Raw genomic sequence first — 24,580 nt, forward strand, 5'->3', positions numbered from 1 at the left:
TTAGAGAGAGAGGAAGGGACAGAAAAAGAGAGACAGGAAAAGGGATCTGTTCCTTTATGTGCCCTGACTGGAAATCTAACCAGCAACCTCTGCATTTGAGGACAAATTTCTGACCAACTGAGCTATCCCACCAGGGCCACCAAAAGTTTTTAAAACAAGTCCTAGAAATTGTCATTTCACCCCTCTGTACTTCAGGGGTGTATCTCTAACATAATTTTTAGTCTTTTAGGTCAGATATTGCATGGGAAATCTGGAACTATGAAAGGAAAGGAATGTTTAATGGGTTCTTTACTCATAATAGTGATCTATATTTTGCAACTTAAAAATACAACTCAGGTTGGAGTGAAGATGAAGCTGTTTTTAGTCCCTAATCTCTTGGCTCCTAAGGGAAACATTAACTTTTCTTCTTTCAGTTCTGTGAGGAGTTTAAAGAAAAGTGCCCTGTCTGTGTCCCCTGTGGCTTGAGGTTGGCTGAGAAAACACAAATTGCCATCGTCAGACATTTTGGCCTTCAGATCCTGGAACACGTTGTCAAGTAAGGAGCTTTGGGCATTAACCACTGAAGTCTATGTGAGGGCAAATTTTTATCTCATATAACTCATAGAGATACTCTTTAGGTGATTAGAAAGGAGCAATCCCAGTGAAGGAGGGATTAATCCCCAAGGGGCATAGCACCTCTTGGAGCTCTCATTCAGAATTAAACTGCCTCTTCTTCAGTTTCTTTGTTCATGTAAAGTGCATAGTACATAATAAGCATTCTACAAATATTAGCTGATAGACATTTAGCCAGCATTTATTGAGTCAATACTATACGCCAGCAGACCTCAGAGTCTTTAAAATCATGCAGTGTGTGGGTAAACAAATCTCTGATTAGGCACTGTGCCTGCAATTTTTTTTTTAAGTTTGTGTGCCTTGTCTGAATGGCAAATCCAAAGCAGAATTATGTAAGAATAACTAAAAACCCATTCTGACTTGCGTCTCCTACCCCTAAAACCTATCAGAAGAATCAGTCTATTTCAGAATTAGCCAATTTTTCTGGAATTGTGCTATGCTATTATTACTTTGTAAACCATCACAGAAATAGAGTTACTGATATCAAGATTGTATTTTCCAAAAACAACTACATTGTTGCAGTTGTCCCAGGTGTTTACATTTGCTTTGGTCTAGGGGGAAAATCAAGGGGAAAGTTGATCTGTGCACAAATCCTGTGTGGATTCCAGTTAACACTGCCTGTATAAAACTCTTTCCCAAGGATTTTTCTGTTGTTAGTTAGCATTTTGGTTAATGTGGATTGTTTTGTCTGTTCTTTGAAGCATATCATATCAAGTATAATTTCTTAGTGAAATCACTAACAGAATCTAACACAAGAATCAAAGCTAGTCTCATAAGGAGAAGACTTATCATGTGGTTCTGTTGACTTTATGCATTTTGGTGGCCAGGTTTCGGTGGAACAACATGTCTCGATTGGAGAAGGTCTATCTGAAGAACAGTGTCATGGAGCTGATTGAAAATGTAAGGAATGGTTGGTTGGACAACTTGTGTTTCCAGGGTAGTGTAGACAGAGTAACTTCTTCTGTAGAGTTTTTATAAAAAATTCACTGGTCCTACATACATCAGACAGTATGCTTTGTATGATATTAAATGTTATCTTCAAGCCTGACCAGGTGGTGGCGCAGTGGATAGAGCGTCGGACTGGGATGTGGAGGACTCCGGTTCAACACCCCAAGGTTGCCAGTTTGCGTGCCGGCTCATCTGGTTTGAGCAAGGCTCACCAGCTTGAGCCCAAGATCACTGGCTCGAGCAAGGAGTCACTCGGTCTGCTGTAGCCTCCCCCCAAGGCACATATGAGAAATCAATCAATGAACAACTAAGGAACCGCAGTGAAGAATTGATGTTTCTCATCTCTCTCCCTTCCTGTCTGTCTGTCCCTATCTATCCTTCTCTCTGACTCTCTCTGTCTCTGCCACCAAAAAAAAAAAAATGTTACCTTCAAGGTGGAAAGAACCATCATCACAAGAAATCATAATTCATCACAAACACACTGTATGATAGTAACAGTAAAAAATTTGCAGAATGATTTTATTTCAGGAGTTAGAATATGACTTTAAATGTGTTTAAAATCCACAGCGTTACTTCTTTCTTTCTTTTTTATAAAGGGCATAACAAGTGGAATTCCCACCCCTGTTCATCCCCAAAGTCTGGTGCCTTTAATAGAAAAAAACAGTTCCTTCAAAATTATTATTAACTTAGGATCTGTATTTTGCTAGTTCTGGGGAAACTTGATAAAAGTCATGATTTATTCATCTTAATATCAAACTGAGTGGCCCAATGATCGTCTTTCTGTGTCTTCTAATACTGGCGCTGTTGGTAAAATAATTTGGCCCTCCTACCTCTCCCATTTTTATCAGCCCCTCCATGCATTCTGTATTTCTGTATTCTTCCATCCTGGCCCTCTTACAAAATGAAATAATTAGGACGAGAGTCTTTCCAGTTTCTAAAGGAGAACAATATTGTCTTCCTTGCTCTGTGTAACAGCTATTTTATTAGCTGGTGCCACCCTCACTTAAACTTTTAAGTGGAAAGAATGATTAGCAAGAATGCAGGACAAGCCTGACTAGGCGGTGGTGCAGTGGATGGAATGTCGGACTGGGATGCGGAGGATCCAGGTTCGAGACCCCGAGGTCGCCAGCTTGAGCACGGGTTCATCTGGTTTGAGTAAAAGCTCATCACCTTGGACCCAAGGTCGCTGGCTCGAGCAAGGGGTTGTTTGGTCTGCTGAAGGTCCACGGTCAAGGCACTTATGAGAAAGCAATCAATGAACAACTAAGGTGTTGCAACGAAAAACTGATGATTGATGCTTCTCATCTCCCTCCATTCCTATCTGTCCCTATCTATCCCTCTCTCTGACTCTCTCTCTGTCTCTGTAAAAAAAAAAAAAAAATGCAGGACAAGTGACTCAGACATGGAGAACAGGTTTGTTTATTCTGTTTAGCTTCAAAGCAGGCCCGCTGATGAGTTCACACTTTTTATAGCCCAGTTTTTCCCTTGAATTCAGTCTCGCAGACCTCTTAATATCTTGTTCTTTTTTAGGGAACATTGAATATCTTGGAAGAGGAGAACCATATTAAAGATGTTCTGTCTCGAATTGTAGTAGAAATGATCAAGAGAGAGTGGCCACAGCACTGGCCTGACATGCTAATAGAATTGGACACTCTTTCCAAACAAGGGGTATGAAATACAGCAGTACCAATTCAGTTTTTCGTTTTTTGGCTCTTTAGGAGTTTGTTTGTTTGTATGTTTGTTTTATCAAGTGAAAATAGCTTTCAAACACACGTATAATGAAAAAGATACTTTAGTTTAATTTAACTAGCTATTTTCTGTTTATGCAGGAAACACAGACAGAATTAGTGATGTTCATCCTTTTGCGACTGGCAGAGGATGTAGTGACCTTTCATACTCTGCCCTTTCAAAGAAGAAGGGACATCCAGCAAACATTAACCCAGAACATGGAGAGGATCTTCAGTTTTCTGCTTAACACACTTCAGGAAAATGTAAATAAGTACCGGCAAATGGTAAGGGGTATTCCACCTCCCCAAAGCTGTATTTTTTAATGTTTTTTTTTCATTTGTTTGTTTAATGTTAAAATGAGCAAGAAACTAAGGTATCTAGTTCAGCAAAAGAAAAGGCCATTTTTTGAGGAAAAAAGAAATAGGGCCTGACCTGTGGTGGCACAATGGATAAAGCGTTGACCTGGAAATGCTGAGATCGCCGGTTCGAAACCCTGGGCTTGCCTGGTCAAGGCACATAATGGGAGTTGATGCTTCCAGCTCCTCCCCCCTTCTCTCTCTCTTTATCTCTCTCCTCTCTCCCCCTCTCTGTCTCTCTCCTCTCTAAAAAAAAAAAAAAAAAAAAAAAAATAGGTGACAGGAAATACAAGAACTGATTTTATTTATTTATTTTTTAATTTATTCATTTTTAGAGAGGAGAGAGAGAAAAGGGGGGAGGAGCTGGAAGCACCAACTCCCATATGTGCCTTGACCAGGCAAGCCCAGGGTTTTGAACCGGCGACCTCAGCATTTCCAGGTCAACACTTTATCCACTGCACCACCACAGGTCAGGCTGATTTTCTATTTTAAGAACTGATTTTCTAAGACACTCAATTCAATTTCCTGTCTACTAGAGAAAAAAAAATTCCTTTTACAGTAAGAAAATTATTTAAATAGTATAAAATTGAAGGTTTCTTTTTTTTAGAGAGAGGGAGGAAGGGAGAGGGATGAGCGGCATCAGCTTGTTGGTTGTATCACTTTAGTTGTTCATTGATTGCTTCTCATATGTGCCTTGACGGCGGAAGGGGGGGCTCAAGCTAAGCTAATACTTCTAGCTCAAGCCAGCAACCTTGGGCTCAAGCTAGTGACAGTGGGATCATGTTGATGAGCCTACGCTCAAGCTGGGACACCACACTCAAGCTGACGAGCCTACACTCAAGTCAGGTGAGCCCATGCTCAAGCTGGTGACTTCAAGGTTTCAAACCTGGGACCTGAGCATCCCAGGTCAACGCTGTATCCACTGCACCACCACTGGTCAGGCACAGTAGCATTATTATTTTTTGGGGGGGTGTTCAGAGACAGAAAGAGGGATAGATAGGGACAGATAGACAGGAAGGAGAGAGATGAGACGCATCAATCATTAGTTTCTCATTGCAGCTCCTTAGTTGTTCATTGATTGCTTTCTCATATGTGCCTTGACTGTGGGCCTTCAGCAGAATGAGTAACCCCTTGCTCAAGCCAGCAACCTTGGGTCCAAGCTGGTGAGCTTTGCTCAAACCAGATGAGCCCGCACTCAAGCTGGCGACCTCGGGATCTCGAACCTGGGTCCTCTGCATCCCAGTCCGACGCTCTATTCACCGTGCCACCACCTGGTCAGGTAGCATTATTCTTAATTTAATTTACATTTTGCCTTCTGCAGAAAAGGATAAGCTATTGCCATTTTTAGCAGAGAGCCTTCAGAAGAAGGCCATACTGCCTTCTGAAGTTAATTTAGGCCCTGGCCAGTGGTGCAATGAATAGATGTTGTCCTGGAGCACCAAGGTGGCTTGCTTGATCCTGGGGCACCAGTTCAATCCCAGGGGTACCTGTTCAATGTGAAAGCAATCAGTGACACAACTAAGTGGAACAAGTGGATGTTTCTCACTCTCTCCCTCTCTCTGCTTCTCTCTCTCAAAAAAAATGTTATTTAATCAATTTAAAAAGTTAATCTAGTACTGTGTCCTCACTGTCCTAGGGAGTGATTAGCCCCCCAGATTGTCAAAAGTACGGATTGCTACTGGCATCTAGTGTGTAGAAGCTAATGATGCTGTTAAATGTTCTATAGCACACAGTCCTCGCAATAAGGAATTACCCAAAATGTCAAAAGTGCTGAGTTGGAAAAACCCTGATCTAGAATTCTCATATGTGCTTATTTCACAAAATAGGATGAATTAAAATTAAGTTATTTTTTATGCCCTTGGCAGCTTCATTAGGTCTGTTTTCAGAGATGCATTAGATACTAACACAAGTGGAAGAAGGTACTATGAGCTATTTTGGTGGGGGGAACTCACAGTGTGCCTAACATATACCGTATACAGGGTGGGGAAAAGTAAGTTTACTGTAGATACTTTGTGGTGGCACAGTGGATAGAGCATCAACCTGAATGCTGAGGTCGCTGCTTCGAAACCCTGGGCTTGCCCGATCAAGGCACATATGAGAAGCAACAAGCGAGTAATGAACAACGAAAGTGAAGCAACTATGAGCTTATACTTCTTGCACCCCCCTCATGAAATTATTAAAATCTTAGAAATATGTATATAAAAGAAGTGTTTTAAAAAGTAGGTTTATAGTTGTGAGTCCGTGAAATAGTTTATTCTTATATTATTTATTAATTATATTCCATATGAACAATCCATATGAACAACTGTAAACCTATTTTGTCCCATTCTGATTTGTTAGCACTTTATATGCTATTTAACTTTCAAAATAACTAAGAGTTAAAAAGTACTGTCTCCATTTTACAGATGAGGAATACCAAAGCTCAGAGGGTAATTATTACAGACCCTCTAATAAATGGTTTTGGTGGAATTCAGACCCTATTCTTTTTATTAGAATGGAGTTTTTCCCAAAAAAATAACTCCCTAGGATTTTTAAAAGAAAATATCAAGGAAATACTTGCATTTACAAACCTATGTGGGTGCACTCTCCCTCCTGGGAGCATACTCACACCTTTCTTTCCTCTCAGGCATACGTCTCCTAAACTCTAAGGGACCCCATGAAACTTGTAACCAGGGGAACAGTGGGCAGTGGCAGCTTGTCCCAAGCTGACCTCCTGACCCTGTTTCCAAGGCCCGCTTTTCTCTACTTTCCAGTGAGCCAGAGCAGCCTTGCCTAGGCTCTTTCCTGTTGCTTCTTCTGTCCTAAGTCCTTCCTCCTTTCACTGTCCCCAGCTTTAATAAATGTACTCTCCAAATCATTGGCCTCGTGTTGTGAATCTTTCCTACACGAAGTCAAGAACCCACACACTATAGGCCTGCCCAACGCAGACCCGCCCCAGGCTCAGACCCCGTCCGGTAACAGTTGGACATCACACAAGCCTGGAGCTGGGGCAGAGAATGTCAGTCTGGAGTTCTCAACCTTTTGAGGGATTGAGGGACTCTCTCCCCTTTCAGAACTTCTTAAAACTGAACCGGTGAGATTAACCTGATTGTGCATTGTTTGATAAACAAAAGAGAAAGTTTTGGCACTTTCACAATCTTCGTCTGCAGCTAAGGGATGGGGTTCAAATGGGATCAATTACTTCATTCAAGAAGAGAAACAGTTGTTTAAATTTTTTTTTTAATTAACTCAAATTTTTTTCCCCTTAAAATAAAACACCTATGTGTATTGAGGGTGAAGGAGATATTTTTCTTTTCCCCTGGGAGCTTTAATCCCTAGGAGGAGAACAAATTATGAATACTTAGTTGCCCTAGAAATCTAGCCAACTTGGCAGAACAGGGCTGATTGGTGCTAGTCGGACTCAAGTTAGAAGCATCTATGGTGGTGTTTTTCTTTAGCCTCAGTTTCTATATTCTTCCTCTGTTAACTGGGTTACCCTTTGTGCTCAGGACCAGAGCAGACCGAGAACCAAGTCCTGTACCTTAAACTTCTCAGTTGGCTCATAGTTGCCTCTCTGCTTCCATACCTTCACCTGTCCAATTGGAGAATAGGTTGAATGGTAAACAATGACGGGGTGAGTAGCCTCATTTTCCCTGTCGCATCAGCCGGCTCGGACACTGGTCCCAGGGGCATAAGGAATCCAAACAGGAATGAAGGATTTGTCGGAGTGGAGAGTAAAGGCTGGACTTGGCCTCTGTCACGTAGGTCCCTTTTCTTCCTGGGGCAGCACCAGTAGATACTGGTGAGAGGGTGCTACTATCTCTGTCCCATTAACACATCTACATGGTCACTAGTAATGAAGCTTTAACACTTGTTCTTTATGGAAAAAGTATTTTTGATAGCTGAGAAAAGGAATTGCAAAACAAGTCTTTTATGATCCTAATCATAAAGGTAAGTTTTCAGGGACTTCAGAAGTTACTCCTGCTTGTATTGTTTTTCCTTTAATGGCTTAGTTTTCATTTCAGAAGTTCCTCAGGAAAATATTAATTTTATACACTTGTTAATTATAAGCACTATGTAATATTTTTATGGAATTTGGAATATAAGGGTAAAAGTCAGTCATAATTGTACATTTACTGAACAGACATTACTTTCATCTGTTTACCATCTAATATATGCCTATCCATATATGGTTGTAAATTGTATTGACTTAATTGTGTTTCTTGCTGTTTTCCATTACCATTACATCATTTCACTGTATGTTATACATTGCCAGTTATAATTTGCCTTTATTTTAATTTGGGAAACATGCTATACTTTGTTTTAAACTGTATTTCTTCCATCACTAGCAATGTTGAGCCTTATTTATTGTTCATCTTATAGTTGTAATTCTTTGTAAATCATACTTTGAAACTGTCTTTGTGGATCTGAATGTTCTAACAAATTTGTGTAAGCTCTATAAATATTAACTTTTTGTCATATTGCTAAAATTAAAATAACATGTTCTTAGCTATCAGTTATGTGTTCTGAGTAAAGTTATATTTTTTCCAAGATTGAAAGTTGAGTCTATAGTTGAGACTCTTCGAGGGCCTTGATTATGGGGATGGAGAGCTGTTACCTGGCCTTTAGCTCATTAAAAACATTGGATCCTTCTACTTCTTTTCTTTCAGACGACAGACTCTCAGGAGCCAAAGGTAAGAGCTCTTTGTGGAGTCGGAAGGAGACTTCCTTGAGGCTTTCGGGTACAGGGTGCATCCACTAGTGGAAGGGGACAGCTGCTTTATTTGATCACCGAGCCAAGGTGGGAGGGAGTTAAAATGACAATGTTTGAGATTTCTTGAAGGAAATATAATGGACTCACTTGTCGATATCGTCTTATTGATAATGTTGAGAAACAAATGTGTTCATCAGGAAAGAAACCTTTGAATTTTTTATGAGTGACTTACATGAGGACTTTTTTTTAATCATTTTCTTTTTAGAATTAGAAAATAGAGGGAGCTCAGGTATAACCTCTGCCTGTTTGTCTGTTAGTGAGGACTCAGTGGTCCAAAAGTTATTTCTTTTCTTTCAGGCTCAAGCAAACTGTCGAGTCGGAGTCGCAGCACTGAATACTCTGGCCGGCTACATTGACTGGGTGTCCATGAGTCATATTACTGCTGAAAACTGTAAGCTCCTGGAGGTGTTGTGCCTGCTTCTCAATGAACAGGAACTTCAGTTGGGAGCTGCCGAGTGTCTCCTCATTGCAGTTAGCAGGAAAGTAAGTTACCACTTCAAACTGACTTTGTCCTTGAAACCTCTGAGGGGGGTTTGTGTTTATCGTACGTTGTGGCAAGACATTGAAATGGTTTGGGTTTTTCTTTTTACTTGACACCAGCTAACTACTGGCCTTCAACACCTTTGGACAACAGTTTACCAATAGTCTAGGGTTTTAATGGCAGAACGTACAGAGGTTTGTAGGACTGCTTGGTTCTTGAAACAGCTGTGAATCTTGGCACTTCACACTGAAAAGTGGTATTAAAGTTTAAAACTCAATGTTTATGTCAAAGAATCTTAGGTGGTAGCTACACTGGTTTTGTATCTGTCTTGGCTAACAAACGAGACCATGACTTTTCTCCATAGGAAGGCTATCTTCAAATGTAATTTACTTTGCTTTCATGTAAGCATTATTGCCCAACACATTTAAAAATGTGTTTTATCCAGGTTAGATTTTAAAAAGCTGGTTTTGCCCTAGTGTTCAGTCAGCCCAGGGGCTATATGAGAAATTGTGAGGTTGCTATATTTGATTATATAGGTAAGAAGATGTTAGTGCTTGGAGGCTTTTAATAATACAGTTTTTGTATTACCTGTGTTTCCCTAAAATTGGGTCTAGGGCAAGTTGGAAGACCGGAAGCCCTTAATGGTCTTATTTGGAGATGTTGCCATGCATTATATACTCTCTGCTGCACAGTAAGTACCTACTATCTATGTTTTTCTCACTTCTTTGTTATTCTTATATCATACTTGGATATATCTGAAGTTTCTATTGAATGCTTATGCAGTCAATTGACAATGTTTCTAATAAGAAAATCAGGTGACCTTAAAGGGACTATTGAATCTTTTTGAAAACCTTATACTGGAAATAAGTGTGGCCACTAATTGAACAACCACTCACATACACAGTTTCTTCATTATCTGAAGACAACTCATCTCCATGATTCTTTTTGCCTGCTTCTGATGATCCCTAAGCCCCCTAGAGTTGCCCTGGTGACCAGGCCTGAGAGTCCTTAGTTCTGGACCCAAGTCTGTCCCAGGGCCTGCCTTGATTATAGAACTTCAGATACTCTTCCTTGATCTCCTGGTCAAAGTAACCAATGCCTGAAGTGTTGAGGCTCTTGGAAACAGTAGAAACAATGTGTTCAATGAGAAATGTGTGCATAAAAACTATAAACATAGTCAGTGTCCTAAAATAATGGTTTCCACTTGTTTTCTTCTAACTGTTCTGGAATATATTAAAGCATTTTCTGTTAGAGCAGCAGTTCTCAACCTGTGGGTCGCGACCCCAGCGGGGTCGCCTAAACCCATCGGAAAATACATAATGATATCAGGTATTTACATTCCAAATCATAACTGTAGCAAAATTACAGTTATGAAGTAGCCACCAAAATTATTTTTTGGTTTGGGGTCACTGCAACACGAGGAACTGTATTGCGGGGTCACGGCATTAGAAAGGTTGAGAACCACTGTGTTAGAGTGTTTCTTACCAGGAGTCACGTAGAACCGTGTCTTAAAACTAGTTGAGGCTGTTGCAGCACCCTCTTTTCGGTACTCCTTACTAATTCTTGGTCCCAAGGACAAGTTAAAAGATATGAGATACATAGTATTATTTAAAGTCTCTTACTATCTATTCTACTAAAGCATTGTGATGGCTTTCTTTCCTATGGAGACTATAGCTCTGTTTTTAAGAGGTCCTGCTAATTAAGTGAGTGGCGTCTTTTGACTAACTAGATAGTTGCTGTCTCCAAGACCCACCAGTTCTATAGAGACCATCATATTCACTCTGAGGTGTTCTAGCTCCATTTGTGCTATAGATTCTGATGAGCAAAGCTGATTCAAACCCAGCTATCAGACTCCAAAACCTGCACTGGAAACCGTGGTGCCATACTGGCCTTCAGTATCCCTAAAGCCTAGGTCTTGCTTACCTCAAAGCCCAAACTTTTTACATTATACTCTACAGCTACCAGCATACAGCTAATATGGCTGCTACGTACAGTAGTCATTATCGATTCTTGTTTCTGTAAATAGTTTTGCATTATTATAGGTCAGGTTTTGCCACTAAGTTATACTTTTTTTTTTTTTTTTTTTTTACAGAGACAGAGAGAGAGAGGGATAGGTAGGGACAGACAGACAGGAATGGAGAGAGATGAGAAGCATCAATCATCAGTTTTTCATTGCGACACCTTAGTTGTTCATTGATTGCTTTCTCATATGTGCCTGGACCATGGGCCTTCAGCAGACTGAGTAACCCCTTGCTCAAGCCAGCAACCTTGGGTCCAAGCTGGTGAGCTTTGCTCAAACCAGATGAGCCCACGCTCAAGCTGGCAACCTCGGGATCTCGAACCTGGGCCTCTGCATCCCAGCCCGACGCTCTATCCACTGCACCACCGCCTGGTCAGGCTACATTTTTTTTTTTTTTTTAATTTTTAGAGAGGGGAGAGAGACAGAGAGGGAGAGAGAGAAGGGGGGAGGAGCAGGAAGCATCAACTCCCATATGTCCCTTGACCAGGCAAGCCCAGGGTTTCGAACTGGCGACCTCAGCATTTCCAGGTCGACACTTTATCCACTGCGCCACCACAGGTCAGGCTACATTTTTTTTTATTTAAAGAACTATTTAGGTCTGACCAGGCGGAGGTGCAGTGGATAGAGCATCGGCCTGCAACGCTGAGGACCCAGGTTCAAAACTCTGAGGCTGCCGGCTTGAGCGGGATCACAGACATGACCCCATGGTCACTGGCTTGAGCCCAAAGGTTGCTGGCTTGAAGCCCAAGGTTGCTGGCTTGAGCCAGGGGTCACTGGCTCAACTGGAGCCCCCCAGTCAAGGCAGATTTAAGAAAGCAATCAAGTCGGGCTCATGCGGGAGTCTGTCTGACTGCCTCCCCGTTTCCAGCTTCAGAAAAATACAAAAAAAAAAAAAAAGAGAGAGAAAGCAATCAATGAACAACTAAGGTGCCACAACTATGAGTTGATGCTTCTCATCTCTTTCCCTTCCTGTCTGTCCCTCTTGCACGCTAAAAAACAAACTATTTGGATTCTAAAATAGCATATAAGGGCTTATAGATCTGAATGAAATGAGACACAAAGTTAATTGCTTTCATTACAGTTTTTTTTAAAACACTTTTTTTTTTTTTAAGAGCAATTTAAGGTTCACAGCAAAATTCAGGGGAAGGTGCAGAGATTTTCCACATACTCCCTATCCTAACGCATGCATAGCCTCCCCCATTCTCAGCGTCACTAGCCAGAGTGGTACATTTGTTACAGTTGATGAACCTACATTGGCACATCAAGTCATCCCAACTCCATAGTTTACCTTAGGGTTTACTCTTGGTGTTACATTATGGATTATTAGCACTGAATAATAGCCCATTGTCTGGATGTACTGGAGTTTGTTTATCCATTCACCTATCAAAGGACATTTTGATTGCTTCCAAGTTTTGGGAATTATGAATAAAGCTACTAGAAACATCCAAATTTAACATGCTCGAAACATGCAGGCTTTTGTGTGAACACAAGTTTTCAACTTCTTTTGGTAAATACCAAAGATGATGATTGCTGCATTATATGGTAAGAGGATTCTTAGTTTTGTAAGAAGCTATCAAACTGATGGGTGTACCATTCCCACCAGCAATAAATGAAAGTTTGTGTTGCTCCATGTCCTTCACAGCATTTGGTGTTTTTCTTTCTTTCCTTTTTTGTTTTGTTTGAAAATTTTATTTATTGGTGTTTTAGAGAGAGGAGAGAAAGAAGGGGGGAGGTGGGAAACAACTTGTAGTAGCTGCTCTCCTATGTGCCTTCACTAGGCAGGCCCAGGGTTTCAAACCGGCAGCTTCAGCATTCCAAGTCAAAGCTCCGTATACTGCACCACCACAGGTCAGGAAAGATCTGGTTAATTTCTTTTCTTTTTCCTTTAATTTTTATTTACTTATTGATTGGTTTTGGAGAGAAAGTATGAAAGAGAGACATCTATTTGTTGTCCCGCTTATTTATGAATTCATTGGTAGATTCTTGTATGTGCCCTGACCGGGCATCGTACCCACAGCCTTGGCGTATTGGGACAACACACGGTAAACTGAGTTACCCAGCCAGGGCTTGCCCATTTCTTAATCAGGTTATTTTCTTATTGTTGAGTTTAAGAGTTCTTTGTATATTTTGGGTAAATACTCCTTTATCAGATATGTCTTTTACAAATACTTCATCCCAGTCTGTGTCTTGTCTTTTCATTCTCTTGATTATAGTCCTTTTAATTTTGTTGTGCTATAAGAAACTGTTATACAGGCTCTCTTAGAGATCTCTGTAAGTTCTCCCTGGGTATGAAACAGTGTCTTTGTGCAGCTTTTTGTGTGTGTAGGTATATATACAGTGTTCTGTGGAGTCATGCTCAGAGTTTCCATTGCTATTCCAGAATACTCAAGAACCATATAATGCCCCAAATCAGAGTGTCTCTTGAGGGATGAGATTGCATTGAACACTATTCCTCATTGACCTTTCAGTGTTTGGAGGGGTTTTTTGGTTTTGTTTTTAACTTGAAGAACTGAAATTTGAATGCTGAAGCACAGACCACGTATGCAATTCCATTGGATGCAAAATCCCTTTGGTTCTCTTGATGTGCAACTAATTACACTATTTTCTCATCTTACAGGACTGCTGACGGAGGAGGCCTGGTAGAAAAACACTATGTCTTCCTGAAGAGACTCTGTCAGGTGCTGTGTGCTCTGGGCAATCAACTCTGCGCATTGCTGGTGAGCACTGATCTCCCGGAGCATCTCGGGGCCATTCAAGGAGAGCATTTAGAAAGCTATATTTATATTAGGGCTGACACATGCCATTGGTTTTAGCTTCATGGAGCATTGCCCTACACATCATTTTATGTAGTTCTAGAGATTAAATTCTTTTACTAGGGTTCAAATCAGTGTTTTTCAACTTCTAGTCTGCCAGAAATTTCATGTCAGTCTGCGAAAGAGTTAACCACCCTAATGGTGTATGAAGATTATACACTCAGTCATCTTTGTTGAATTCACTATGCTCAGGGTGATTTCTGCCTTAGCAGTCCCTGAAATAATTCTCCTATTTGCACAAATCCCCAACTGTAAAAAGACTGAAAACCACTGGTTTAAGTGATAAAAAAAATTTTTTAACAAGTCAACTATTAATATCAACAGCAAATATCTACTTATGTTATTCCATAAAGTCAGCATTGCTATTATGAATTTTGGCACTTGTAAAAAACATCAGTCTTCTGGGAGCGTGAGTGCATTACCCCCTAAAGTCCTATTAGATTATGAAATGTTATGGGTTTGAATCAAGAACCCTTTTCCAAAATCTGAAGGATCTGTTATTGGATCATAAAAGAAAACTTGAGTCTCATTGCCTAAAAATAACTGTCTTTAGGGAAATATTTACTATGTCTTATAAGTTGAAAGATAGGATATTGATACATTTATGTTTGATGTTATACTTTTTTGTGGTGATGTGAATAGAGGATAGAGCTTTAGACATCAGACATATACTACTGAGTGGTTATTAAATGGGTCACAGAGATGTGAATAGACTGGGTATAATGAAATAATATGAATATCTTTCTGTGATTCTGAAGTGAATACTCTTTTTTTTTTTTGCTTGAAAGGAAGGGAGATAGTGAGACAGACTCCTGCCTCCTGCATGTGCCCCAACCAGGATCCACCTGACAGCCCCCGCCTGGGACTGATGCTTGATCAGCCAAGCTATTTTTAGCACCTCAGGCTGACGTGCTCGAACCAACTGAGCTATTCTTGGTTCCCAGGGCCAATGCTCAAACCAGTTGAGCCACTAGCTGTGGGAGGGGAAGAGGGAAAGATGGAGGAGAGGCGGGGGGAGAAAAGCAATGGTCGCATCTCCTGTGTGCCGTGACCCAGAATTGAACCCTGGGCATCCATACACCAGGCTGATGCTCTCTCCACTGAGCACACCGGCCAAGGCTGAATACTCTTTTTTTTATTTTACTGTTTGACCATGGTAAAACAGTAAAATCATGGTGATTAAGGAGGTAAAGCAGCTTTCCTATTTTTTAGCCCTTGACATTAGGTTTTCCTTAGACCACAAGAAAATATACAGTCATTTTAAAGTTGAAATTTTTGAGGGTTTAAGTTGTCTGTATTTGTTATTCCACTGTTTCCACTCCCCTCCCCTAATCAACATCATTAATATAATGGACTTTTTGTCCTACAGGGTGTGGATTCTAATGTAGAAACACCAGCAAACTTTGGAAAATACCTGGAATCTTTTCTTGCTTTTACAACACATCCAAGTCAGGTAAACTTTATGCAGGTAACTTTAAAATTTTAGTTAGGTAAGCCCAAACCAAGCACTGTGGTCCGAAGTAATCAGCTGCTCATAAATAAAACATGACTCTTAAGGCCCTAGAAAATAATTATAGTATCATTCCATTAAGAGAATTGCCGAATCTTTTTCCTGGACCTGCATTTTACCATCAAGATCTATAGCTTTTCCCCTCAGGTAATTCTTTTTCTTTTTTTTTTTTCTTTTTCTTTTTCTTTTTTTTTTTTTTTTTTTTTGCGAGAGAGAAACAGAGAGAGGGACCAACAGACAGGAAAGGAGAGAGATGAGAAGCATCAACTCATAATTACAGCATCTTATCGTAGTTATTCATTAATTGCTTTCATGTGCCTTGACTGGGGAGCTCCAGCCAAGTCAGTGACCCCTTGCTCAAGCCAGCAACCTTGGGCTTCAAGCCAGTGACCATGAGGTCATGTCTGTGATCCCACACTCAAGCCGATGAGCCTGCCCTCAAGCGGGTGACCTTGGGGTCTCGAACCTGGGTCCTCATCATCCCAGGTCGATGCTCTATCCACTGTGCCACCACCTGGTCAGGCTCAGGTAATTCATTTTGATAATGTTCAGTCAGATGTGAGGTATGTCCCAAGTGATTTGCTACTAAAGATGTTTTAAATACAAATTAATTTCATCCAAGTCAAGATTTTTTCTGTAATACTACCCTAAGATTCCTATAACCTTTCTTTAATGAAAGAGAAAGAGGTAGATTTCAGCTCATACTCCACTAATTCCACTTGGCCCACGGTCTGGGTTATTAACGTGTGGTTCAAAGTATTATAGAGGTTTATTTCCATGAAGAAATATAGTTAATAAATGCTAGGCTGAGTAATAATCTTATATAAAATCCAGATCCTTAAACAGGTTTTACTTTTCCCCCTTTAGTTTCTACGCTCTTCAACTCAGATGACCTGGGGAGCCCTCTTCCGGCACGAGGTCCTCTCCCGCGACCCTCTGCTGTTAGCAATAATACCGAAATATCTCCGCGCTTCTATGACCAACTTGGTCAAGGTATGCAGTGGGAACTAAATGGGGACTATAGATGAATACACACAATAAGACTGAGATTGGCGTCATTGCCAACCCTGTCTTGGTCACTAAGATGCCTTCCTTGGTGTATTCCTATTCTCTTATTTCTTAAGAGGAAAGCAGTCCTTACTGGTTATTATATCTACAGTTTCCATCGGAGGACTTGATATACCAACTGTTGGGCTGGATACTAGGTAATAAAAATGATCAGGCAAGAGCAGTGCCCCTGACCACACAGTGGGATGATTGCTTCTCAGAAGTTGAAAGCAGAAATGAGGGTGAAGTGAAGAAGATTCCAAAAAGTAACATCTGATTATATTTCTGAAGGTCAGGTGACAGGAGGTGAATGAAAAGGAAGGAAGAGTGGAAGCCCATTGCTCACTACCCCAGTAGAGTTGCTTATGAATTCCCTGAGATCTGCTAAGGGCTCTTGCAACTGACAGATGCTTAATCTTGATTTGTAAAATCAGAGAATGGGGCCCATTCAAGGGTCCCCTTATTTCCTCAAGGAATTCATCTAGCCCATAGCACACGTGTCCTAATTGTCTGTCACAGTCTTCAGTACTTTTTGAATGAAACATAGAAAGTTTCATGCTTATTCCCAAGGTTAAGCAGTTAAGGACATAAATAGTTCTCAATTCTTTTTTACTTATTCCCTGCTGTATTGGCCCTTTGTCTTGGGACATTTTTATATTCAAAGACCTTTAACAGATTTCAGAATTTAATTTTCTGTGAGGAACCTGGAAGAGAGTATCAAATAAAGTGTTCTTTTGCCTGACTGGTGGTAGCACAGTGGATAGAACGTCAGCCTGGGATGCTGAGGATCCAGGTTTGAAACTGCAGGGTCGCTGGCTTGAGCCCAAGGTCTCTGGCTTGAGCAAGGGGTCTCTGGCTCAGCTGGAGCCCCCAGTCAAGGCATGTGTGAGAAGCAATCAATGAGCAACTAAAAGTGGCACAACTACAAGTTGATGCTTCTCATCTCCCTCCCTTCCTGTCTGTCTCTCACTTAAAAAAAAAAGGTGTTCTCTTTTCTTTCACTCTTAAGATTATTGGAACTGGAGCAACTTGTGGACTTGGGAGACCAGAAGCAGGGCTTTTGTTTTGTTTTTTCTTTTCTCCATACACAACAGACATATATTTCTTCCAGTTCTGGGGGCCAAGATGAAGGGGCCGGCAGACAGGTCTGATGAGAACCCACTGCCTGGTTCATAGCGGCCATGTCCTCAGTGTGTCCTCACACGGCAGACACAGGGCCAGAAGCAGTTATTTATCATAAATGATCCCATGTAAACCCTACCTGTTCTTAGTACTTGAGTTTCTGGAGTTCATGACTCTTGATAGGTCCCTTTTCACCCCTTACCCCAATTATCTTTCTCTTTTCAGATGGGTTTTCCTTCTAAAACAGACAGTCCTAGCTGTGAATATTCTCGATTTGATTTTGATAGCGATGAGGACTTCAATGCTTTCTTCAACTGTAAGTGACCTGGAATTTCTCCCAGCAGCCTCAGAATGGCATCATGTATTGTGAATTATGGTGCATGAGCCTTGGGGTTCAATATTAAAGAGCCCCAAATCTGGACAGTGGCCTGTTTAATCTCTAGTTTCACATTGCAAAGGGTGCTGGGATTGCTCGTATTTTAAGCCCAGTATATTCTCTGTCTCTCTCTGTCTCTCTGTCTCTCTCTCTCTCTCTCTCACACACACACACACACACACACACACACTGCTTTTGGACATTGATATTTAGAAGATGGTAACTTGTAATTTTTTTTTTTTTTTTCTGAAGCTGGAAACGGGAGAGAGACAGTCAGACAGACTCCCACATGCACCCGACTGGGATCCACCTGGCACGCCCACCAGGGGGCGACGCTCTGCCCCTCCGGGGCGTCGCTCTGTTGCTACCAGAGCCGCTCTGGCGCCTGGGGCAGAGGCCAAGGAGCCATCCCCAGTGCCCGGGCCATCTTTGCTCCAATGGAGCCTTGGCTGCGGGAGGGGAAGAGAGAGACAGAGAGGAAGGAGAGGGGGAAGGGTGGAGAAGCAGATGGGCGCTTCTCCTGTGTGCCCTGGCGGGGAATCGAACCCGGGACTTCTGCATGCCAGGCCGACGCTCTACCACTGAGCCAACCGGCCAGGGCCATAACTTGTAATTCTTGAATTTTTTTTTAACTCAGGATTAAATACCATCTTACCTTGTAGGTCTTCGAAGAAAGAAAAGAAAAACTCAAAGCCTAATGTTCTAATTATGTTCTGGGTTTTCTGTAGCCCATTTCCCCCCTTTTTTTTAAACCAGCTTTATTGAGATGTGATTCATGTACTATACGATTTACCCACTCGTAGTATATAATTCAGTGGTTTTTAGTATCTTCAGAGTTGTGCAGCTATTACCACAATCAATTTTAAAGTTTTCATGACCCCAAGAAACCCTGTAGCCATTTATAGTCAGGTCCCAATCCCCTCTTCCTTCCCAGCCTTGGGCAACCACTAATTCATATCAGTGGAGTTATATAATATGTGATCTTCTGTAACTGTCTTCTTTCACTTAATGTTTTTAATTGTCATCTGTGGTGTATTATGTATCAGTACTTCCTTCCTTTTTATTGCCAGTATTGTATGGATGTATGCATTTTATTCATTCATTTGTAAGTTGATGGATATTTGAGTTTCCACTTTTTGGCTATTTAGAATAATGCTGCTATAACATTGGTGTACAAGTTTTTTAGTGTACTTTTTTTTTGCAAGAGAGACAGGAAGGGAGAGAGATGAGAAGCATCAATTCATAGTTGTGGCACTTTAGTTGTTCATTGATTGTTCTCTCATACAGTATATGCCTTGACTGGGGGGCTCCAGCTGAGCCAGTGACCACGGGATCATGTCGATGATCCCACACTCAAGCTGGTGAGCCTGTGCTCAAGATGGTGACCTCGGGGTTTCGACCTCTGCCCAGGTCTACACTCTATCCACTGCACTACCAATGGTCAGGCACTGTGTATATATGTTTTCGTGTGTGTGCGTGTGTGTGTTGCATATGTTTTGATTTCTCTCGGGTATATGCCTAGGAAGGGAGTTATGGGATAATGTGGTAATTAAATTTTAATGTTTTAAGGAACTGCCAGGCTATTTTCCACAGCATTTATACCAATTTACATCTGTACGAACCTGATCTATTAATTCCAGCAGAAATGGAGACCACTTTCATGTTATTTTATTGTTTATTTATTTATTAAAGATTCTATTTTATTAATTTCGGAGAGAGGAGAGAGACGGGGGGAGGAGTGAGAAGCATCAACTCATAGTAATTGCTTCTGATATGTGCCTTGACCAGGCAAGCCCAGGGTTTTTTGAACCAGTGACCTTAGCATTCCAAGTTGATGCGTTATCCACTGTGTCACCACAGGCCAGGCTAAAGACCACTCTTAGTTTGCCCCTTAAGGGATATAGCTGATAGGGCAGCTTCCAGAGAGGATTTATTTTTGAAAATGTCAGGATTTGTTAACAAAGCTTTATTGAACATTTGTTACATTCAAAGTATAAATCTGTAAAACAGTCTCTTTCAACATTTCCCCCCTGTGATGGATCAATGAATGAACGTTAAGTAAGGACCTGTTATTAGCTCATGTCTTTCTCTTGGCAGCCTCCCGGGCCCAACAGGGAGAGGTAATGAGGTTAGCATGTCGTTTGGATCCCAAGACTAGCTTCCAGTTGGCTGGGGAATGGCTCAAGTATCAGCTGTCAACTTCCATTGATACTGGATCCATGAACTGTAAGTTTTTTTTATGTCTGAATATTAGTGAAATATTGTGTCAAAACTATATATAAGCAATAAAGCTTCTGAGCCACACTTCAGAACCATATTCTAATATATTGCTCACAAAAATTAGAGGATATTTTATCACTTCATGTTCAATTTGAAATATCCTCTAATTTTTGTGAGCAGTATAATGTTCAAAAATAGCTTTGCTCACTCACTGCCTAGTTTCATTCTAGGGAGTGAGCCTCTTCATTTGCACACAAAGAAAACGAAACCAGGAAACACCAGTTTGTGTGTGTGTGTGTGTGCAATGGGAGGGGGCAGACAGGGACAGACAGACAGAAAGGGAAAGAGATGAGAAGCATCAACTCATAGTCGTGTCACTTTAGCTATTCATTGATTGCTTCTCATACATACCTTGACTGAGGGGCTCTAGCTGAGCCAGTGGCTCCTTGCTCAAGCCAGTGACATTGGGCTTCAAGCCAGAGTCCTTTGGGTGTCAAGTCAGCGACCATGGGGTCGTTTGGATGACCCGAAACTCAAGCTGGTGAGCCTGTGCTCAAGCCGATTAAGCCCACGCTCCAGCCAGCGACCTCAGCGACCCAGGTCAGTTCTCTACCCACTGTGCCACCACCAGTCAGGCTGGAAACACCAAGTTTTTCATCTGTTTAAATTAAGGTAAAACCATGTTCAGTTTTACCTCTGTTTTTCTTTTTAATTTTTATTTATTGATTTTAGTCAGAGAGGAAGGGAGAGAGAGGGAGAGGCAGGAACATCAATCTGTTCCTGTGTGTGCCCTTCCGGGATTGAACCAGCAACCTCTATGTTTTGGAAAAGTGTTCTAACCTACTGAGCTATCTGGCCAAGGCTGTTTTTCTTTTTTAACATAATTAACTAATTATATTATTGTTTATTTATTACTTCACTTCAGGTACTGTCTTAAATTGTATGTCTAGATGTAACTTTTTAAAGCTTTCCAACCAGGCTTTGCATAGCAGCACTCCTAAACTCAGAAAGAATGTCTTGTTAGGCATAACAGGAGCAGTACAGGGACTTCCCACTCGGCCTCCTGAGAGCCTTTGGGAAATGCCACTTTATATAAAATCAGAATCACTCCATCCACCCAAGTGCATAAGCAAGGTAATTTCTCGGTTCTCCATGTATTCTGTCATTAATGCATGCTGCAGGTGAAAGGATTAATAAAGCAGGGGAGGGCTGTAAATCACTGTTTTAGAAAAGGTCTGTAGTTGAATGGATAAAAAAGCGGTGGTACAGGCCCTGGCCGGTTGGCTCAGTGGTAGAGCGTCGGCCTGGCGTGCAGGAGTCCTGGGTTCAATTCCCGGCCAGGGCACACAGGAGAAGCGCCCATCTACTTCTCCACCCCTCCCCCTCTCCTTCCTCTCTGTCTCTCTCTTCCCCTCCCGCAGCCAAGGCTCCATTGGAGCAAAGTTGGCCCGGGTGCTTGCTGAGGATGGCTCTATGGCCTCTGCCTCAGGTGCTAGAAACGCTCTGATTGCAACAGAGCAATGCCCAGATGGGCAGAGCATCGCCCCCTGGTGGGCATGCCGGGTGGATCCCAGTCTGGCGCATGCAGGAGTCTGACTGCCTCCCCGTTTCCAGCTTCAGAAAAATACAAAAAAAGAAAAAAGAAAAAAAGCAGTGGTACATATACACAATGGACTACTACGTGGCCATGAAAAAGAAGGAAGTCTTAACCATTTGCAATGGCATGGTTGGACCTGGAGATTATTATGCTAATTGAAATAAGCCAAGCAGAGAAAGACAAATATCACTTACATGTGGAATCTAATGAACACGGTGACCTGAGGAACAGAATAGAGGCAGAGGCGGAGTCACAAGGAGCAGAGGGACAGCTGACAATCATGAGATTTAACAATCAGTTTGGTATATTCACTGTTGACTCTCAAGATCCTTGGTGTTTAATAACTCAGGTGTTTGCAGAGTCTCAATGTTACACCCAAGCTGAAGCCAGTAAGTGTGAGTGTTGAATGGAAATAAGAAAAGTTATTTGTAAATCTTTTTGCCTGCACCTTGTGTTTGAATGATGTGGCTTGATGATACTTGTGAATTTGAAGGGTGGCACACTTCTCTACACATAGGCCTTGCAAGTGTTCTGAGCCTACTGGATGTGAACCAGCATTTTGTATCTTATGTTGGTTCTTTGTTGGAAGGATTCTTTATGGGTTCAGATATCTTAATCTAAAATTATTTAGATTTCCATAGACAGATTATAAAGAGGGAGGAAGGGAGAACTTAATATTTATTAATTTCTTCTAATTGACCAAGTACAGTTTTTGATGCTTACATGTATATTCTCATTCAGTACTCAAAGTGGCTTTACAGACAAAGCACACAGAGCTGAATTTAGACAGCTCATTGTAAGAGGTGGAAGCAGGATAGGGACTCCTTTTCTTTTTCCGGACTGAGGGGGATTAAATGACGAAGTAGCCTCTAAGACCCTGTTGTCTGTGTCTTCTCTGATCCTCCCTACGGTGTTGGGGTGTGTGTGTGTATTTTAAAACCCTGTTTTCCTGTTTTCCTATAGCAGGACCTGGAGAAGGCAGCCTCTGCTCTATCTTCTCACCTTCCTTTGTGCAGTGGGAAGCCATGACCTTTTTTTTGGAAAGTGTGATCAACCAAATGTTTCGAACACTAGATAAAGAAGTAAGTAATGTTTCCCATGCTGATTGTCTAGTAAATTTGATCTTTTTACAACTGGCAGAGGGATAGGAAAATCTGTGGATGTGCATCTTACAGAAGAGGAAGTTGAGACTCCAGGAGATTAAATGACATACTCAAATTCAGATGCCTGGTATCATCACTTATAGAGTACAATTAATATCACAACTTTGGAGAATATTTGGGCAATATCTCGTTGAAGACACTTAGCCCTATAACCCAGCAACTCTTCTCCTAAGTCTGGACTCGGAGGAAACCCCGCGTGTGTACTGAGTCACCAAAAGTGAATACTTGTGTATGAAGCCAAGAAAAATATTTATACTTAATATACACCAACATATTGTACGTAATAGATTGTAATATATTTATAGAGCAGTGATAATGGACCCCAAACAGCAAGCTACAAAAGTGCATTATACAATACTGTGTAATTAGGAATATGTACTTTTGAGGGAAAATATACAAAAATGAAGGAATCCATGAACTTATGAACACTTGATTCAGAATGGTTGCCACTTCTGCGGCTGAAAAGGAGGTTATGTGCACAGAGCAACCACTGTGTCAATAGCACTGTGCTTCTCAGAGTAGTTGTACGGATGGCTATTAAAGTGCTGTAGTATTTGTGCCATTTTAAAGGCCTGAAATACTTCACAATGAGATTTTTGTATAAATTGATAAAAAACACTAAAATCCAGCAGAAAAATAAAAGTTATTATCAGGCAATAATATATAGAGGAGAAACTAAAGTAATTAATAAATATGGAATAAAATCCTCTTTAATAATTGAAGAAATACAAATTTAAATAAACTTTTTTTTTTAACTTCAAAGTAAGTTTTAAGGAACAAACTCACTGCTGCTGAGAACATGGTGAGAAGGGCACATTGATGGATCGAGACTCAATTGGTAAAACCTGTAAAGAAGAAAAGCAACTTACATGTATTCATATCTTTTGACCCAGTGATTCCAGCCATCCCAAGTCTCTTATTCTAGTCCCTTATTCAAGTTAAATAACTGAAAATGTGGCCAAATACTTTTTATAAAGATATATATTAGCATTATATACAATGGTGAAGAAGTTAAAATAGTCTCAATTTCTAGTAGTAGGAGATGCTATATCTTTAAGATAGCACGTGGTGGCCTGACCTGTGGTGGCGCAGTGCATCAAGCATTGACCTGGAACACTGAGGTCGCTGATTTGAAACCCTGGGCTTACCTCGTCAAGGCACATATGGAAGTTGATGCTTCCTGCTCCTCCCTCCCTTTCTCTTTCTCTCTCCCCACTTTCTGAAAATTGAATAAACTCTTTAAAAAAATTAAAATAAAAAAAATGTCTTCCTTAAAAAACTAGCCTATTTAACAAATTTTAATAACATGAAGTAATGCTTTGAATTTTAAGGGTTAAAAAACAGTATATAAAACCATATGTGGCAACAGTCTTATATATTTATAAATTAGAGTTTAAAGGAAAAGTGGGTAACAGCCATATCAACTTCCTTTTCATATGTTTGTTACAGGGAATCCCTGTTAATGATGGAGTAGAACTATTGCAGATGGTCCTGAACTTTGACATCAAGGACCCTCTCATTCTGTCTTGTGTCCTCACTGATGTCTCCGCTCTTTTTCCATTTGTCACCTACCGACCAGAGTTTCTGCCCCAGGTCTTCTCTAAGGTAAATTCCACCTGCTTTGAAAAATTTATTTCGGCATTTCTAAGCTAACATATGTAATTGTTTTCGAAAGTGTCTTGTGAGACAAGCTAATCAGCAGACAGTCATTCATTCATTTATCAAATATTTACTCAGTACTTACTGTGGATCAAGAGGCACCATGCCAGTGGAAAAGCCTTACTTACTATCCATTAGGAACACTTGGTTTGGGAAGAAAGTCACATAAACAGAC

General features: G+C 41.0%; 1 protein-coding gene across 1 annotated transcript in view; it reads left to right on the plus strand.

The window, feature by feature from the left end:
• XPO5 (exportin 5) overlaps positions 1-24,580 on the plus strand; it is a 45,797-nt gene that overhangs the window by 1,601 nt on the left and 19,616 nt on the right. Inside the window, exons 2-15 of the mRNA XM_066359329.1 lie at positions 414-535; positions 1,440-1,512; positions 3,091-3,228; positions 3,390-3,572; positions 8,294-8,317; positions 8,695-8,880; positions 9,493-9,569; positions 13,516-13,615; positions 15,081-15,164; positions 16,089-16,214; positions 17,616-17,706; positions 19,864-19,992; positions 22,547-22,665; positions 24,196-24,351. Of these exons, the coding sequence (XP_066215426.1) occupies positions 414-535; positions 1,440-1,512; positions 3,091-3,228; positions 3,390-3,572; positions 8,294-8,317; positions 8,695-8,880; positions 9,493-9,569; positions 13,516-13,615; positions 15,081-15,164; positions 16,089-16,214; positions 17,616-17,706; positions 19,864-19,992; positions 22,547-22,665; positions 24,196-24,351 (1,608 nt within the window). The remainder of the gene's footprint in view (positions 1-413; positions 536-1,439; positions 1,513-3,090; positions 3,229-3,389; positions 3,573-8,293; positions 8,318-8,694; positions 8,881-9,492; positions 9,570-13,515; positions 13,616-15,080; positions 15,165-16,088; positions 16,215-17,615; positions 17,707-19,863; positions 19,993-22,546; positions 22,666-24,195; positions 24,352-24,580) is intronic.

The sequence above is a fragment of the Saccopteryx leptura genome, chromosome 1, assembly GCF_036850995.1.
Source record: "Saccopteryx leptura isolate mSacLep1 chromosome 1, mSacLep1_pri_phased_curated, whole genome shotgun sequence".
Taxonomy (NCBI): domain Eukaryota; kingdom Metazoa; phylum Chordata; class Mammalia; order Chiroptera; family Emballonuridae; genus Saccopteryx; species Saccopteryx leptura.